The sequence below is a fragment of the Natrix helvetica genome, assembly GCF_964273705.1.
Source record: "Natrix helvetica genome assembly, chromosome: 9".
Lineage (NCBI taxonomy): Eukaryota > Metazoa > Chordata > Lepidosauria > Squamata > Natricidae > Natrix > Natrix helvetica.
This window is the reverse complement of record NC_138560.1, coordinates 12,576,769-12,595,327: the sequence shown is the minus strand read 5'-3', so window position 1 is coordinate 12,595,327 and position 18,559 is coordinate 12,576,769. Positions and strand designations below refer to the sequence as shown.

The 18,559-nt window shown below is 44.5% G+C and overlaps 1 protein-coding gene across 2 annotated transcripts in view; it reads left to right on the top strand.

The window, feature by feature from the left end:
• LOC309396909 (discoidin, CUB and LCCL domain-containing protein 1-like) overlaps nt 1-17,924 on the top strand; it is a 42,556-nt gene extending 24,632 nt beyond the window's left edge. Inside the window, exons 10-16 of one of the 2 annotated variants that reach the window (XR_014176172.1) lie at nt 684-852; nt 981-1,073; nt 5,471-5,561; nt 5,880-5,917; nt 9,185-9,307; nt 10,834-11,576; nt 12,527-17,924. Coding sequence is in view for 1 of the 2 variants with exons in the window: in XM_081962482.1 (XP_081818608.1) it covers nt 684-852; nt 981-1,073; nt 5,471-5,561; nt 5,880-5,917; nt 9,185-9,307; nt 10,834-11,378 (1,059 nt within the window). In the remaining variant the exon portion in view is untranslated. Of the gene's footprint in view, nt 1-683; nt 853-980; nt 1,074-5,470; nt 5,562-5,879; nt 5,918-9,184; nt 9,308-10,833 lie in introns of both variants that reach the window. The other variant, XM_081962482.1, reaches the window with a different exon arrangement.
• The last annotated feature ends 635 nt before the right edge of the window (nt 17,925-18,559 follow it).

The following is an 18,559-nucleotide window of genomic DNA, read 5'->3' as shown; positions in this document are numbered from 1 at the left end:
CTTTTAGTAAGGCTGGAAAATATTGATTACCGCTATTGGTTATTGAAATCGGTTGCCTTCATTTGTGAGATTATTGAGTCTGTCATTTTTTACTTCTATAACTGTCTGGTTTAGTACAGCAACCAAGCAGGGAAGGTACCAACTTCAACAGATAGTTAGGACTGCAGAAGAAGCTATTGCAACCAGTCTGCCTTTCATGTTGTTGTTAGTTGCGAAGTCATGTCCGACACATCGTGACCCCATGGACAACATTCCTCCAGGCCTCCCTGTCAGTGGTGGGATTCAAATCCCTAGCGCCGCATAACAGAGTGAGCTCCCATTACTTGTCCCAGCTTCTGCCAATCTAGCAGTTCGAAAGCACGTAAAAAATGGAAGTAGAAAAATAGGGACCACCTTTGGTGGGAAGGTAACAGCGTTCCGTGCGCCTTCGGCATTTAGTCATGCCAGCCACATGACCACGGAGACATTGACGGACAATGTTGGCACTTCATCTTTGAAACGGAGATGAGCACCGCTCCCTAGAGTAAAGAACGACTAGCACATATGTGCGAGGGGAACCCTTACCTTTAGTTTAACACACCTGGAGCACAAAGACAAGGGTGGCTACGTTAGACTACGACTCATTTGAACAGTTACGGTGTTGCTTTTTCTGTTCTTCCTTTCCTCCCCTGAAACGTTCCCAGATCTTCGAAGGCAACAGCGACAACTACCAGGAAGTCTCCAATGCCTTTATCCCACCCATCCTGGCCCGTTACCTGCGTGTGGTACCCCAGAGCTGGAACCAGAGAGCCGCTCTGAAGGTAGAGGTGCTGGGATGCCAAACCCTTCGCCAGAAATACATGGAGACAGAAGGTAGAGAGTTCAAATGATATCTGGAGGCCTGTAACTTCCCCGTCCTTGTTCTGAAATGGAGGCGATTGGTAGCATTAGCAGGTGATGCGGTGCAGTAAAAGACGTGCCTGAAATTATTCTCTTTGCAGGCCAGAATAACCCAAAAGTGATCCTCGGTGTGACCAGCACCCCAACCGCTTTCACAACGATCCCAGGAATAGTGATCAGTCCAGATAAAACAGGTAAGACTTCTTGTTGTTCATACTGCCAAGGAACATTTAGCCAAACATTCAAATAAGCGAGAGTAGCGTAGGGTAGGAAAGAATTAACTGTTTGCAAAAAAACCAAACAAACCAGGGATAATAAACAAACTCAGGGAAAACTCAAAAACAAACAAACCAACTCAGAAAGTTCAATGCCCGAAGAGCTGCTGATTCTGTTCTACAGAGGAATTATTGAGTGTCATCTGCACCTCCATAACTGTCTGGTTGGTTCTGCAACCCAACAAGGCAGACACAGACTTCAGAGGATAATCAGAACTGCGGAAACCGATCTACCTTCCATTGAGGACCTGTATACTGCATGAGTCAAAAAAAAGGGGCCATGAAAATATCTACAGACCCCTCACATCCTGGACATAAATTGCTTCAACTCTTACTCTCAAAACGATGTTATAGAGCAGTGGTGGGCAACCTTTTTTTTCAACTGAGCCAAATCTCGCCAAAACCACGATTGAAATTTATTTGGAGAGCCGCATTTTTAAAACTGAAAATACATAGGATGGTACACTGTTTTTAGTTTCAATAAGTTTTTATTGAGAATATTCTGCATGCAAGTATCCACATAGGTCGGGAGGATACAAATAACACAACTAATAAAACAAAAACTTTAGAACGATATTATTTATCGATAACGTTAAATTCCGTAAAATTTGCCTTACAATGTAGAGAAAATTACATCCTGACAATGACTGACAAAGTCACAACCACTAATGTGAACATTGGCCTTGCATTTCCTTGGATAGTTTGAGTAAGTCAGGTTTGTATGTTGTTGTTTTTCATTTCATCTCTCTCTCCCACTTTCTTTCTTTTTTTCTTTTTCTTTCTCTCTCTCTCTGGCTCTTTGACTCTCTCTCCCTCCCTCCCTCTCTGTCTCCCTCTGTCATTTTCTCTGGGTGTCTATCTGTCTGTCTCTCTCTCTCTGTATCTCTCTCTCTCTCCTCCTTCCCCCATCTGTCACTCTGTGTGTGTGTGTGTCTGTCTGTCTGTCTCTCACTCACTCTGTGTGTGAGTGTGTCTGTCTCTGTCTCTCCCTCTGTCTCTCTCCCCTCCCTTCCTCTCTCTCTGTCACTCTGTGTATGTGGGTGTGTCTGTCTCACTCATTCACTTAATCACTCGCTCTGTGTGTGTCTCTCTCTGTCTGTCTATCTTTCTCCCCCTCCCTCCCCCTCTCTGTCTCTGTCTCTGTCTGTGTGTGTGTGTGTGTGTGTGTGTGTGTGTGTCTGTCAGTCTCTCTCTGATTCCCTCCCTCACTCCCTCTCTCTGTTCCTCTCTGTCTGTCTGTCTCATTCACACACACACACACACACACACACACACACACACACACACTGTGGTCACCTTGTTGAGTGTGTTTCAAATGTGATTGGAACACTCAACAAGGTGACCACAGTGTGTGTGTGTGTGAATGAGACAGACAGACAGAGAGAGGGAGTGAAAGAGGGAATCAGAGAGAGACTGACAGAGACGAATCAGAGACGTACTTTTAACTACCTGGCAGCGGCGTTTTGCCTTGGGGGGCTCCTCAGAACTTCCCAAGACTTCGGAGGGAAGTTTACAGCCCTCCCTCGGAACGCTTCGGAGGGAAGCTTTTGCAAAAGCCCGGGCGATTGACAACAAGTCTCCTAGGCTGTAATTTTCCGAGCTGTGCGCACGCGCCTGTTTTCCACGGCGTGGAGCAGCGGCGAGATTCTGTGCGGCGAGCGATGATTCCAGGGGCCATCCGGGAAGATGAGGAACGCGAGGGGGGACCCTGCCCTCCCACTGATGGCCCCCGGAATCATCGCTCGCCGCCCAGAATCTCGCCGCTGCTCCACGCCATGGAAAACAAGCGCGCGCGTACAGCTCGGCAAATTACAGCCTGGGAGACTTGTCACTCGCCCGGGCTTTTGAAGAAGCTTCCCTCCGAAGCCCGAGAGGAGGGAGGGGTGCGGGCGCCCGGCACACAGAAGAGCCGCATTAAAATGTGTAAAGAGCCACATTTGGCTCGCGAGCCGCGGCTTGCCGACCACTGTTATAGAGCACTGCACACCAAGACAACTAGACACAGGAACAGTTTTTTTCTTCAACACCATCACTCTGCTAAACAAATAATTCCCTCAATCAACACTGTCAAACTATTCACTAAGTCTGCATTTCTATTACTATTACCCTTCTCATCAAGAGTTGAGAGCACATGCACCAAAGACAAATTCCTTGTGTGTCCAATCACACTTGGCCAATAAAGAATTAATTCTTTCTTTCTATCTATCATCTATCTATCTATCTATCTATCTATCTATCTATCTATCTATCATCTATCTATCTATCTATCTATCTATCTATCTATCTATCTATCTATCCATCTATCATCTATCTATCTATCTATTTATCATCTATCTATCTATCTACCTACCTACCTACCTACCTACCTACCTACCTACCTACCTACCTACCTATCTATCTATCTATCTATCTATCTATCACCCAGGGAACCGCAAAAGCTGTGACCGTATCCATCCATCAGATTAAGAATGGATTTATACTTTGCACTAAGCCCTGAAATGGTTGACTTGGTCAGAGAGTTAAATAAATAAAAAGTAAAGTAAGAAACATATTAACGGCATTTATAAGGTACCATAGACAAAATAACTAACTATAGTTTATGACTAAAGGTGTTTTGCTTATCAGTCAAAATGTGAAACCTTCAATAAACTAGCGTTAAGTAAACTATGATCTACACTAGACTAGAGCATGGATTCCAATCTTTTGCCTCGTCTGGGCTGCATTGATTGAAGAGGAATTGTCCTGGGCCGCATATAAAATATATAATGTTACATTATAAAATCACATAATAAGATTAACTGTTTGCGATCTTGTGAGGCTGCATTGCTAGCTGCCTAGGGTCACGGATTGACTATGTCTGACTTAGGGTGTAAACGGGGTCCAGCTCATAGCAATTGAAACAAATCACTTTTCTAGGTGTAATGTTGTGCCATGAAACATCCTGTGGTTTATTCAACGAATTGTGGGTTCCCACGATTCTGTCACATCATCCTTTGCCTTCACATGATGGCTAGTATCAATAGCACTTAAGACTTATATACCACTTCATAGTCTAGTGAGCTCTGAACTGCAAGCTCCATGATTCGTTCAACCCTGTAGAACAGTGTTTCTCAAACTTGGCGACTTTAAGTCCTGTGGACTTCAACTCCCAGAATCCCCCAGCCAGCATAGCTGGCTGGGGAATTCTGGGAGTTGAAGTCCACAGGACTTAAAGTCGCCAAGTTTGAGAAACACTGCTGTAGAAGATAACCAGGCCGAGCCTGAAAGCGGGGAGGGTGTCAAGCATGTCATCAGTTTGGAATCCCTACACGCCCACAAGAGACCTCATTCCAGCCCATCTTGAGTTCCATTGACTCTTTACTTACCGCCAATTTGAAATTCAGTTTCTGGTTAAGAGATACCATGGAATAAACCTGTACTCGTTTGAACCACCTTGATTCCTGATTTCCTGAGCCTGGCAAACACTAGAAAAGTGATGGCGAACCTTTTTCTCCTCTGGGTGCCAAAAACACGTGCTCGAGTGCCCACTCACGTGACTTAATGCCCCCCTCACCTCTGTGGACCCCGCATCTGTATGCAAGTCTTCCCTGCCACTCCCTACTCTGGCTGCTTCCCCTTGGCTAACACCCAGTGAGGAGAGAAGTTGCTCTGCCACAAATGGGCAGAGACCAGGGTGGGGGATACTCAAGTGTGCTCCTGCGTCAAAAAACCTTCCCTTATCATTCTCCTGTGTAAAGATTGGTCCCTTTTTACTCCGGCAGGTGTGACACCGGTTGCTAAATCCACCAACACCATCAAAGAGGATCCTGGGCACTACAGTCAATAGACAAATGAGGAAGGGAGCTACCTGCACAGGAGAAAGACTAGCAGCAAGGAAAGAAGGGGCTTCTTTCCCTTTTGCTGGCTGCTCTGTTTCCCCCCTCCCCCATACTATTAAAGGGGATCCTGGCTGATCACTGGAATCCAAAGGAAATGAGGAGAGAGCTGCCTGCACAGGAGTGGGGGGAAGACATGCAGCAACTTGGATTCCGGCGATCAGGCAGGATCCCCTTTAATAGCACGGGGGAGGGGGGGAAACAGACCAGCCAGGTAAAGGGGGAGGGGGGAAAACAGAGCAGCCAGGTAAAGGGAAAGGAGCCTCTTTTCTTCTTTCCTTGCCGCTTGTCTTTCCCCGTGCAGGCAGTTCTCTCCTCATTTCCGGTTTGCGTTGGGCTGTTTTTTGCCCTTTGGAAGCTTCAGGGAATCCTCCGCAGAGCGAAAAACTGCTAGAGTTAGGCTAGAAGCAGCCTCTGGTGATTTCATCCCTCTTTCTGCAGGTCCTCCATTACTGGCCATGCTCCTAGTTGGAGGTTCACTCTTGATTGCTGGAACTGTCTTCCTGATGGTCTTTCTCTGTTATAAGAAGAGGTGAGTCTCCTGCTCCTTCCTGGCCTCCCTTTATCCCTGGGACTTTTTCTGAACTCATCCCCAACCGAGTTGTGACTGCTGCAGTGATGGATCCGCACATCATGTGAAGCAAGTCCCATTCAGTTATTTTTTATTATTATTATTTTATTATTATTTTTACAAATAACTCCAACCAGCATGGCTGGCTGGGGAATTCTGGGAGTTGAAGTTCACGTGACTTAAAAGTTGCCAAAGTTGAGAAACCCTGGCAGAGAGGCCCTCTAATCCACTGTGCCCTTTTCAATCCAACCGTTATTCATCCCTTCTTCTCTTTGGCAGGAAGGCACCAACCCAGAACGATGGCAGCTTTATAAAAGGTACAGTACCGTACGATGCAGAGCAATAAAATACAATGGTAAGGGGTTTATCCTCTTTGGGGTTACCAATAAAGGAGAATATCTGTAGCTCAGGGTTGAAAGGAGGGGTCCTTGGTGCTCTTTGAGCTTGCTTGTTTTCTTGTAGATGTTTCACTACCCGAACTAAGTAACGTCCTCAGTGCTAGAAGAGGTGCTGTTTGCTATCAGTCTATTTTCTGATGGCTTGCCTTTCAGTGTTGGTGGGGTTAGTCTAAGGCACGGGGGTCAAACTGGATTTCTTTGAGGGCCGGTTCAGCACTGCAGTTCTCTTCCACGGGCCAGCCGGGGTGAGGGTGATGGGAGACAGCATGGATGTCTTCCTGCAGCACTTCGCCCCATGCCCTGTTTTGGCTGGCAAAGTGCTACAGGAGACCGTCCAGGCCAAAAACGGGGTGTGGAGGGGTCACCTTCCCCCCCATACCCTATTTTGGCTACCAGAGGTACCACAGGCCGATCCTTTGCTATTTCCAGGCCAACCCTGCGGGCCAGATCTAAGCACCTTGTGGGCTGGATCTGGCCCACGGGCCTTGAGTTTGACACCCCTGCTCTAAGAGATTCTTTGGTTGGGCTGTTTATTGATGGCTCTTGGGCAGTTTCTCCATTCTGACTGAGGCTTCCCAAGAGCATGAAGCAAACTCCTTGTCCCGACAAAAACCCCTTTTATTAATTGACTGTGAATTCTGCTCAGTCACATCCAGCAAAGTCTTTCAAGGGAGGATTTACAGTCACAGACCTTATCTGCCTTGGAGAGCTAAGAGGCCGATATCTGCAGAACTTGGCAAGGAGTCTCGGAGAGTCACGAACAAATTAAGTGAACTAATTGTCTCCTGCAAACTCCACTCCCCTTTCGCTCCTCTTTTATTTCATCTGGTAGGGGCCATTCATCGTCCACCTGTGGCCTTACTCCCAAGTCGATCCCTGTTCTTTAGCTGTTCCCTTTGTCTGGCAACTCTGCTCAGGCGCACACTGGGAACAGGCTCCAGCTGTTCATCTGCCTCACTGATGTCTGACTCTGAAGGCAGCTGATAACTGTCAGATGCCCTCATCAGAGCCTTCCCCAGATTCCAGGACTGGCCCATGTTCTTCCTCAACCTCCTCACTTTCTGAATCTGCTGCCAGTTCCGCTGGTGGGCCACAACAGTTTCTTGATTGGGGTATTGCTTACTTGATAGTTGGTCTGAAGTTAACCTTGATTGGAGCTAATGAACAGATCCTACCAACAGAAACCAAACTGAAGCCTTTTTGCACATCAGGTTGGGCCTTTTGCCTTTTCCATGATGGTCGAAATTGCAGTTTCCTTTTCAGCACAAGACGTCATGGCTTTTTTAAATGAATGTTTCAGGATTTATGGGATGGATGCTGATCATTGTGTGTTTTAAGCTGCTCTATTGATTTACAGAGATGAGGGCTTTGTTTTCGTCTTGCATCCTCATGCAACTTTGGGACGGACAGCATGTGGAAAATGCAGGACATCATGTCCTCAATAAAAGGAGGACAGCTTCCTCCTAGCCGGTGCCAATGTCCCCATTTATTTTTCTTTCTTTTTTGCAGCCTCCTGATTTTATTCTGCTCTTTTTTTTGCAACTGCTGTATTTGAGAGGAGTGGCTTGTATGCTGCAAGTGGATAAACACTCAGAATATCTTTCTCTAAATTGGCTCTTTAATTTGCTCTATGGGGACTGATATTCAAAGCACTAAAATGTAGAGTTGCAAATTAGGGGAACAAGGAGGGAGTTGGTAAAGTTTGCTTTGCTGTGTCACTTCCATCCAGTTTGGATGTAATTAGCTGTAATTCGAAGGCTTTCAACCTTTTTCTGGCTGCAGAGTTAAATTGTTTTTAAACCCAGGTTTGTCCATCTTTTTGATTTGCCTGGGCTGCATTGAGTGAAGAGGAACTTTGGAGTTATCTAAATAAATAAATAAATCTTATTATCTAATTTAATAAATAAACTGCCTTGGGCTGCCTGTAAAATATATAATATAGTTGATGTACAAAAATAACAGACAGACTCTATTTTTGAATATTTTTTTGTTATCTATAAATCTATAGATTTATATTACTGGCTTTCTCGGGTTGCTTGCAGCCTGTGGCCCATGGAATCATACCTGCGTGTTTTAACCTATTAGCTTTAAAAAAAAAATCTTCCCCAAACTCCAAAGAGGCAAAATTTTAGCGATAGAAAATTGGACGTGTTCTGGTAAACTTTGCTCTAATTGCATTTCCTTGTTTTGAAGTCAGATTCTGGCTCTCCCTCTTTTTTCCCTTCTTACGCTGAAATTAATTCATCTGGATACTGCAATTTATAGCATAAATTCATAGTGCCAGCTATGAGTTCTTGTAGGTTACAGGTACTCTTGATGTAGGACCGTCCGTTGACTATTCAAAATTATGAATGAATGGACTTATAACCAAAAAATTGTGGCCGTTGCACATCCTCCTGTGGTCATATGATCAACATTTGAGTGCTTGGCAGCTTGTCTATAATGACTGCAGGGAGAGCTGCAACTCCCACCAACCAGGTATCTGGGCTGCGGTGGCACAGTGGTTAGAGTGCAGTACTGCAGGCTACTTCTGCTGACTGCCTGCAATTTGGCAGTTCGAATCTCACCAGGCTCAAGGTTGATTCAGCCTTCCATCCTTCCGAGGTGGGTAAAATGAGGACCCAAATTGTTGGGGGCAAGAGGCGGACTCTGTAAACCGCTTAGAGAGAGCTGTAAAGCTATATGAAGCAGTATATAAGTCTAAGTGCTATTGCTCTCTCCCTCTCCCATATATGCCTCTGGGGCTCATCACCCAGTCTTGCTAGTGAGTAAGCCAACTCAAAGCTTTAGCAACGTGCTGCAAACAGTGACAGGGGAAAGCTCGGTCCTAAAAGACTTAATTACGTCAGATTTAAGACAAGCTTATTTTTCCTTCCCTACTTTGATATTTCTGAAAATACTGAGGCTTTGTAAGGCTGCCATCACCTTCCTCTCTCCGTGTAACATACACAACACTGCTTTGGATAAACAAAGATCTGTATATGGAAGGTGAATTTATAAATACCAGATGAGATGAATGGTGGTTGAAGTGCAAGTCTTATGGAAAAAATGTCTCTCTCTATCCAACCAGTCTGCTTTTTCTCCAAATATATATATATATATTTAAAAAATCACTTCAATGGCAATATGCCCATCAGCTTCTAGCTTCTGCTTATTTGTCTAGGTGACTCTGCAATTCCATTTTAGGTTACCTGATAGCAGAAGCCAGCCAGGTATGTTCCAGGGGGAACCTGCAACTGTCTGCCTCTGAAATTGCCTCCTTTCCTGGGCCAGCAACGCCAGTAGATCTTATAGGCGCTCAGTCACCAGGTAAATGGCTTTCTCCTAAGGCCACCTAAGAGATCATGTATCCTCTTCTCCTGCCCTTAATATTGGAAGGTGTAGAATTGTAGCAAAATCCCATACATGTTCAGGAGGATCTATACAGGGGTTGGGTTGCTACAGGTTCACCCAGGTTCAGGAAAACCCATAGCTAACATTATCCCAGCCAGCTCACTTACCAACTGCCTTCCTTAAAAATAGAAAAAGTGGGCTTTATTGTGGTCGTAAGCCAAGGAATGCCAGTAGTGCAGAATAAGTGCTGCAATTTTTTTTCTACTATGCTGGGGGTGGGGGAGGGTTAGGGGGGCTTGTTGTCTTCTGCCTTTGCCTGCAGTGGAAGATGTTGTTTTATGGCTGATATTGAAATAATATTCAACTTTTGATCCAGTCCGTTTTGATCTAAGGAATGTATATGCTTCTTTGCTTTAAAGCACAAGGGTCTCCAAACTTGGCAACTTTAAGCCTGGCGGACTTCAACTCCCAGAACTTCCCAGCCAGCTGGCTAGGGAATTCTGGGAGTTGAAATCCGCCGGGCTTAAAGTTGCCAAGTTTGGAGACACCCTCACACATTAGCACATCCAGCAAAGAGCCTGTGTGCATCTGATCAAAGCGGAAGAATCCGTATGTTAATCAAGCCAGAACTGTCACTCAGAGAACATTCAGGGGGTTCCAGAGTCATGTCTCCATCATCCTACAGCAGTCATCACCAACTGGTGGTCCATGGACCACTGGTGGTCCGCAGAAAAATTATTTGCATTTTTTTACATCGCACTAAATCAGGGGGCCTCAAACTACGGCCCCTGGGATGGATACGTGCAATGAATACTTGTGTTGCTGCAGAGAGTCTCCCTGTTCAGGGTCTTTTTGTGCGGGTCAGAAGGGGGCAGAAATTCCGACATGGGATCTGCTTCAGCCTCCTGGTGTGGGGCTTTGGGCGAAGGCTGGAGAGAAGTGCTGCTAGTGGCAAAGAGCCGGAGGGCCTTGTTCCAGTGGGACTGCATCATGGCCTGGAATTGGCTGACCATCTCAGCCCGCTGAGCCTCCAGGCACCGGTACCTGGCCTTGCACTCCCTCAGGTCTTCCCTCTGCTTGGAAAGCCTATGCTCGTAGTCCTCAGTGAGGTGCTTCTACTGAGCCTCCTCCTCGATCAGATCCAATTTGAACTGAGCTGTTTTGCCAACTCTTTCTCCTGGTGGCTGCTTAGCTCCAACAACTGCTTCCTGTTGGGGCCCTAAGGAGCCCGGGCAGGCAAGGAGGAGGGGCTGGGAGGGGAGTAGCGAGTAGCAGCTGGTGAGGCGCCCCTCAACATGAGTGACATCAAGTTGGTCACACCCACCCAGTCACATGACCACCTAGCCACACCCACCCAGCCAATCATTAGGCAGATCATATCAAAGGATTTAAAATTATGAATTTAGTGGTCCCTGAGGTCCAAAAGGTTAGTGACCCCTGTCCTACAGGGATGTCTCCTCTTTCCCTCACCCTCTCCTCCTCCTCTTCCTCGTCCTTTGCAGAATATGCTGAGCCAGACCTGGTCCAAGTCAGCCCTGGCTGCCAGGCGGCCCCATCCACCTTCAAGCCAGCCATGGACGAAGGTTACACGCTCCCTCTGGTGGTGAACCCTTATGATGTTCCTGGCAAGCAGCATGAGTACACACAGCCTTTGCCCTTGGAACCGGAGTATGCCACCCCATTCGTGGAGCAGCCAGCAGAAATGGGGAGAGGCCCCTGCAGGACGAACCTCGGTGTCCAAATGCTCCCTTTCTCCGAAAGTCTGGGGGGGGGGCTAGCTCCACCGAGGCCCCAAAAATCTTCTCTGCAGTATGACTTCCCAATTCAGTGTCCAGCAGAGACACCGGAGAGCCAAGCAGGTGACATGGGCCAGCAGGAAAGGTCTATCCAAACTGATCTTGGCTGCCTGCCTCCTCCTCCTCCTCCTCCTCTTCCAAGCGAATGGACTCCAAAGCACGGAGATAAAACCCGTACAGCCTCATTCCAGGGCCGTCATTTCCAACAGAGAAATCCCTCCTATGAACACGTCTACCACAAGCCCTTGTGAGTCCGGCAGGAAGGAAACCTTCCCACCAGGCTGCTGTGAAAAAGGAGGTCCCCTCTTGAAGGATCCAAAGCTGTAGAAGCTTCAGGTTCAAACTGACATGATCTATCACGTTAGCCCAGGAAGCAGCCCGGGTTCGAATCCCAGAAGGGTATGGCTAGCGGACAAGAGCTAAATACCTTGAAATAGATCTATACTAAGGTAAAGGTTCCCCTTGCACATATGTGCTAATCGTTCCTGACTCTAGGAGGCGGTGCTCATCTCCGTTTCAAAGCCGAAGAGCCAGCGCTGTCCAAAGACGTCTCCACGGTCATGTGGCTAGCATGACTAAACGGCGAAGGTGCACGGAACGCTGTTACCTTCCCACCAAAGGTGGTCCCTATTTTTCTACTTGCGTTTTTTACATGCTTTCGAACAGCTAGGTTGGCAGAAGCTGGGACAAATAATAGGAGCTCACTCCGTTATGTGGCGCTAGGGATTCGAACCGCCAAGCTGCCAACCTTTCTGATTGACAAGCTCAGCATCTTAGCCACGTCCCTAAGATGTATACTGGTCTCCCTTTAGTTCTTTGTTGGTAAATATAAAATTTAACGCAAAAAATGCGAAAGCAGAAGCAGTATGGTCCGTCCCATATTTGGGTAGACCAGGTTGCTCTGATTTAAAAAAACACATCATCTATCACAATTCTTCCATGTTGTAGACAAAGCTCTGGCCAACCAATTGATGCCCAGTCCTTTTTAAAAACAAGGATGCTCCAGTACAGAGGCCTTCTTTCTATGGGGCAGCATGGTGGCTCAGCGGTTAAGACGCTGGGCTTGTTGGCTGGAAAGTCAGCAGCCCAGGTTCGAGACCCAAGCATCATGCGACGGAGAGGGTTCCCGTTCTCGCTCCAGCTCCTGCCAACTTAGAAGTTTGAAAGCATGCAAATGCAAGTTGATAAATAGGTACCACTTCTGCGGGAAAGTAACAGTGCTCTGTGACATCATGCTGGCCATATGACTTGGGAAACATCTTTGGACAGTGCTGGCTGAATGGCCAGTGAAATGGAGATGAACATCACCCCCCCCCCTCTACAGTTGGCAATGACCAGTAGGGTAAAATCTGCAGGAACTCTAATATCTTTATCTTCTTCCTATGAAATCTGCATTCAGCATCTTGATGTGCTCCTAGAACGACCTAGAAGTTTTGCAAAGAACAAAATGTCACCGTCTTTCCTTCGACATGCAAACATCTGCCAGGGAAGGGATTAAATCTTACTTTATGAGGCTGATGATAAAATTGTATTTTCCAGTTAGACTGGTTTGGAGAACACAAGATAACCAGACAAAGGCACACACGTTTTCCTCCCCATATTTCTTGCTGCTACCTCCAAGGATTTTCCACCTGAAGACACTGCCTTACTCTACCTAACAACAGGGTCAGCTGATGCATCCACAAATGACAATCCTTCATTCGATCCAAAGGATACTTTCCCTGCCCAAGCTGGGGAACTTTCTAACTAAGTCTCAGGTTGTTAAATTCATGAGAATGACGAGTATTCCAACAATCTTTCCTTGCCTGCCCTGAAGTCCAAAAACAACAGTGGGGAATGCAGGTGTAGAATTGCGTTTATAATTTCTTTTGGCTGCACTGCAGGTATAATTATTAAGAACACATGTACAACATGTTATGAGATTCCCAGATGAAGGAAAAGAGCAAAACCTCATTCAGCGGAGCTCATTAAACTTACTATTTTTATCCCCTTGAAAAATATGTTGTAAACCAAATTTTAAAAATCTACTGCTCCCTCCACCCCCCCCCACTCCCCCCTTGCTTGGAGTTTTTAATTTTCGCTCCTGTTCAGAAATGAAACATCAAAATGATTTTCCTGACTGTAGTAGATGTTGGCGTTGATACCCAAATGTAAATACCCTCCAGGGGTCGAATAATCCACGAGAGATTTCCAAGAAAGAGGAGCTGCAAGCTAATGAGTTCATCACAAGGTTTTGTTGAAAGAAATATCCTCCTGGGTTCAGTTCAAAGTGGGGGGAAAAGACACTGGATTCATGGAGCTGCTTGGAAAGGAGGTTTATTGATGAACAGGATCACATGCCTTGAAGATCTTGGGCGAAGGAGAAAAAAGGAGGCTGAGGGTGCCTGGGTTTTATGCCCTCTCTGGGCTTTTGAATTTGAGCTTGTATTCTGATTGTAGAATATATAACTCTGTAGGTTGTCTTTTGAGTCCCAAGCTTGGTTGAGCCTTGCTGGGTGATGTAATCTTCCCAGGTGTCATGTGGTGATTCTATTGCTAGATGAGTAGATGGCTAATCCTACCTTCCTTGGATCTTGGGTGAAGGCATTTGCCCATGAATAGACCTAGCTATCTCTTTATCTCTTAAGTGTGGACATCCGCTATTGTGGGCTATTGAGAGTGGGGGCTTTTAAGAGTGAGTCTGCTTCCTGCCTAAAATAAACATGTTTCTCCTTTACTCGTCCAGGGAAATATAATATTCTGCCTTTTTAATATTTCCTAGAATATTTTATTTTTCTAGGAGAGAGGTGGGTGCTAACTTCCTAGAGTTTATTAAAGGTAAACACTTACAGGAGTAAACACACCATGGTCCCTGAGCCAGACAATAGGTATGTATTCGGGGCCAAGGGCTGGTTTGTAAATCTTTTATAACCATGTGCAAAACAAGATATAAGAGAAACCAGCTTAGCAGTGAAATGCCCTTCCTATAAACACCTGTTTCTCAGGATCATTCAAATCTTGGAGATATTTTGATTTATAGAACAGCATGCCTATAAATCAGTGTATCTCCAAGCACACCTTGAGTCCCATTAGATGTTACATAATGCATGTATAGTTTATGATTTTTTTTTTCTTGCACATTTCACCCTAGGAAAGCACATGGAAACTTGTTTAGTCTGTTCTAAGACTTGACAATAAACTGACCCATTGTTGCACCTATTCTCATTACTTTCTGAAGTGCTAAGTTTGCTATATTTATTCTTGTGCCTCTTTAATAAAGTAGAGTCTTTCTTATGCCCTTGGATTTATCAGCCTAATTAAATCCATTATCTTATGACAGTTGAAATAATCCCTCTGGAGATTAAAGGCATGATGGAATGAGAGTTATAAAAGTGAAAGCTGAACACTAAACTTCCTGAGGCCTTTTGTCAATTGTGATTCTAGTTAGATCAATTCTTTAATACGTAGCAAATACAAAATAAAGCTTACTGATTTAATAAGAATATATCACAACACAGGTTTCTCCCCATTACATTGGGAAAGTTAATTGTTATGGTATTAAAATACCACTGTAAGAAACATTTTAACAATCACAACATTTCTTTGTACTGTAATCATCTCTGCTTAATAATCAACATAATGCACAATCTGCTCCATGATATAACTGGTTGTTTTGTTAGTTGCAAAGTCGTGTCTGACCCATCGCGCCCCCATGGACAATGTTCCTCTACCATCCTCTGGAGTCCATTTAAGCTCACACCCACTGCTTCGGGGACTCCATCCAGCTACCTCATTCTCTGCCATCCCCTTCTTCTCTTGCCCTCAATCGTTCCCAGCATGAGGCTCTTCTCCAGGGAGTCCTCCTTTCTCATTAGGTGGCCAAAGTATTTGAGTTTCATCTTCAAGATCTGGCTCTTCTAAAGAGCAGTCAGGGTTGATCTCCTCTAGGGCTGATCGCCTTGCAGTCCAAGGGACTCGCAGGAGTCTTCTCCAGCACCAGAGTTCAAAGGCCTCCATTCTTTGGTATAACTAGTGGACATATTTAATTTAGCAGAAAGAATTATCCTGAATAGTGTCTAAACTGCAAAAATACTATGAAGACTTTTAATTTTAAAAAAACCCTGAGCTTCTATTTGTTATCTGAAATGTCAAGCAAAATTCTCCCAATTTTTTTGGTAAGTTTTAACATTCGTTAGAAACCCACATTATACATGCATCATGTACCTTATCGTCAACATCTAGATAAATCAAAATATGAGGAAAATAGTTGCTGGAGTTATTTTGTATGCAGCAATGGTTGGAATAATTGGGGAAAATATGGGAAAACTGAGAAAACAATTAACAGATGAAAACAATGTGTCAACTCCCCTATGTGTGCTGATGTAACAGTCCTGATGAACTAAAATTTGTGATTCTTTTCTCATACATTTTTCATTTAAAGGCTATTTTAGCAGTGACTCGCAGATCACTCATTCCTGTTTACAACCATTCACTTTCACTTCTAAAGTTTGGTAACACTTGTTGTTTGCATGAGTTTACAGCTTGGATACCATGAACAAACTGAACTGCAGATTGGTTTCTGTGCCAGAATAATGCCTCTTTACAATTCTAGTCCCTACAATGGCATGTATTGTGCTGGTACAGCAGATGTTTGAAACAATCAGCACATACACACGCTTGCTAACAATGATTTAAAAAAAAACACCAGAACTGTTCTAAAGGGTTCGCTGTCCTGTAATTCTGTTGTGACATCAATATTTTTGTGTCTTTTCTGTTTTTGAAGATATCATGTTGCAGTTTTCTAAAACCATGTTACCATAGACAAAGATTAGCTTATGGAAGGTATTTTATAAACCAAAATAATTAAATATTTGTTGTTCCTCTTTGCTATTTCAAACCCATTACTCCCCTTTTACAACCCTGTAGTACTCATCTAGGGTAGAGTCAGGGCATTTACTGGCTGGGTGCCCTTCCTGACACCTGAATGGAAGTTCGCAGCAGATTTTTTTTTCTTCGCCCCCTAAACATCTGCCGCTACCTAGGATTGAACTCTCAACCTTCCAAGTAGGAGGCCAGCATTTTCACCAGTAGGCCACAATGCCGCTTGTTATGAAAGGATAAAATAGTCTCAAGTTTATAAAAGCAACAACATATAAGTTTTCACAAGATAGATCTGTAATATAAAGCACATAGCATGATATCTACATGAATGTTTGGGAAGAGGTCGGTTAATATCAAATATATAATTAAATCCCATTTTATTTATAAATAGTCTGTCATCTGCACCTCTATAACTGTCTGGTTTGGTTCTGCAATCCAACAATACAGAGACAGACTTCCATTGAGAGCTGTGAAAATATCTACAGACCCCTCACATCCTGGACATAAATTGTTTCAACTCCAACACTCAAAACGACGCTATAGAGCACTGCACATCAAGACAACTAGACACAAGAACATTTTTTTCCGAATGCCGTCACTCTGCTAAACAAATAATTTCCTCACTGTCAAACTATTCACTAAGGCTGCATTACTACTAGTCTTCTCATTGTTCCTATCACCCATTTCCTCCCACTTATGACTGCATGATTGTAATTTGTTGCTTGTATCCTTACGATTTATCTTGATATTGATGGTTTCCTGATTGCTTATTTGTACCCTATGACTACCATTAAGTGTTGCACCTTATGATTCCTGATGAATGTATCTTTTCTTTTATGTACACTGAGAGCCTATGCACCAAAGTCAAATTCCTTGTGTGTCCAATCACACGGCCAGTGAAAAATTCTATTCTACTCTATATATTTTAACATAATCTATTTGCATCCATCTTGTACAGGAAGTTGATAAGAGAGCCAGCTGGCTGCACTGCCAGTCTCTGAAAGTACTTGGGAGATCTGGTCTCCATTTTGTAGAAATGATTCCTGTATGGCTACCGTATAAGTATGCCTTTTATTAGAACGGTGCCAGGATTTGGAATTGAAGGCAGAAAGATGCTTTGGAGTCACAGAAGCACAAACAGCTGCATGATTTCAGGGTTAAACTGCAGCCAATTTAAAAATCTGCATACAGATCCTTCTGTACATTTCTGCTTTGACATTCAGAAATGTGGGTTAGCTTTTAAACCCAAAGCATTGCATAGCCTTACTATTTATAAGTATTTAATTTATAACCATCCTATGGGACTTACACAATCTATAGTTTTCAGATCCTGTTTAATTTCTGGGAATTCCTGGTAATAAAGTCAACACTTCCAGTTACTGCAATTTACCAACACCCACAGAAACAGGTGGCATAAACCCTTGCTTTTAAGAAAAACCTCAAATGCATGGGTTTAGTGATGTTCATATGTTGAATTACTACACATTGCTGTAATTAACAAAGCATGCCATGTAATACTTTAAACAGATTATCTTATTCCTCTCCAGTTCCTTAAAAATAAGTTTTGCCTTATTCCCTGCCTTCCAGTGTTAACACTGATAAATAATTTATAGCAGGGGTCACCCACCTTTCAGACCTCGGGGACCACAAAATTCGTAATTTTAAATCCCATGGACCACTAATAGGAGCTGCCTAATGACCGGCTAGTTGGTCATGTGACTGGGTGGGCGTGGCCAACTCAATGTCACTCACGTCAAGGGCCGCCTTGCAAAAGAACCCTTTAGCAAAAAAGAATCAAGACACTCATGTTTTTAATAGCTTTATTTAGGCTATGAAGTTGCCCTAAACGTTTTAAAGTGGCATAATTTAAATTGTAAACCATATATGTAAAATATTTAATACTGCAATAAAATTGTTACGTTTTGAAGACTAAACAAGTTGTTGGAGAGTCAAACAGTTGTAGACAAAACAAATGCCTTCTAGAGTTTATTGGTCCTTAGAAAATTTAGAAGCATTTAGAACAGTGATGGTGAAACGTTTTGGTGCCAAGTGCCCAAAGCGCTCGCGCATTTCCCAACATGCAATGGAAGTGCCCCCCCCGCGCATGCGTACACATCCTATGCACATGCGGGGGTCCCACCCATTTTGGCTTCCAGGTTGGTGCAAGAGGCCTTACAGGCCCAAAATCATTTTTGGCTTCCAGGGGTGCAGGACGGGGGGCGCACATGGACGCCAAAAATGCAATGGGAGTGCCCCCCACGCATGCGCCCCCACTGCCCGCGCATGCGCAGCAGAGACCCGGAGACCAGCTGGCCGGCGGGAAACGTGCGTGCATGTGCAGTGGAGGTGGGCTGGGGAGACGGCTGGCATGCCTCCAGAGAAGACTCTCCATGCCACCTGTGGCTAACGTGTCATAGGTTTGCCATCATGGATTTAGAAGTATTCAAAATAATGCTACTGTTATAGCCTGTTGGAATGCTTCATCTTGCCCACATTAATAATCAACTTAAGCTCAAATGTAAAAACTGAAAAAGGTTGCATGTTCCACTCTCTGATCTATTGGAAGGCAATT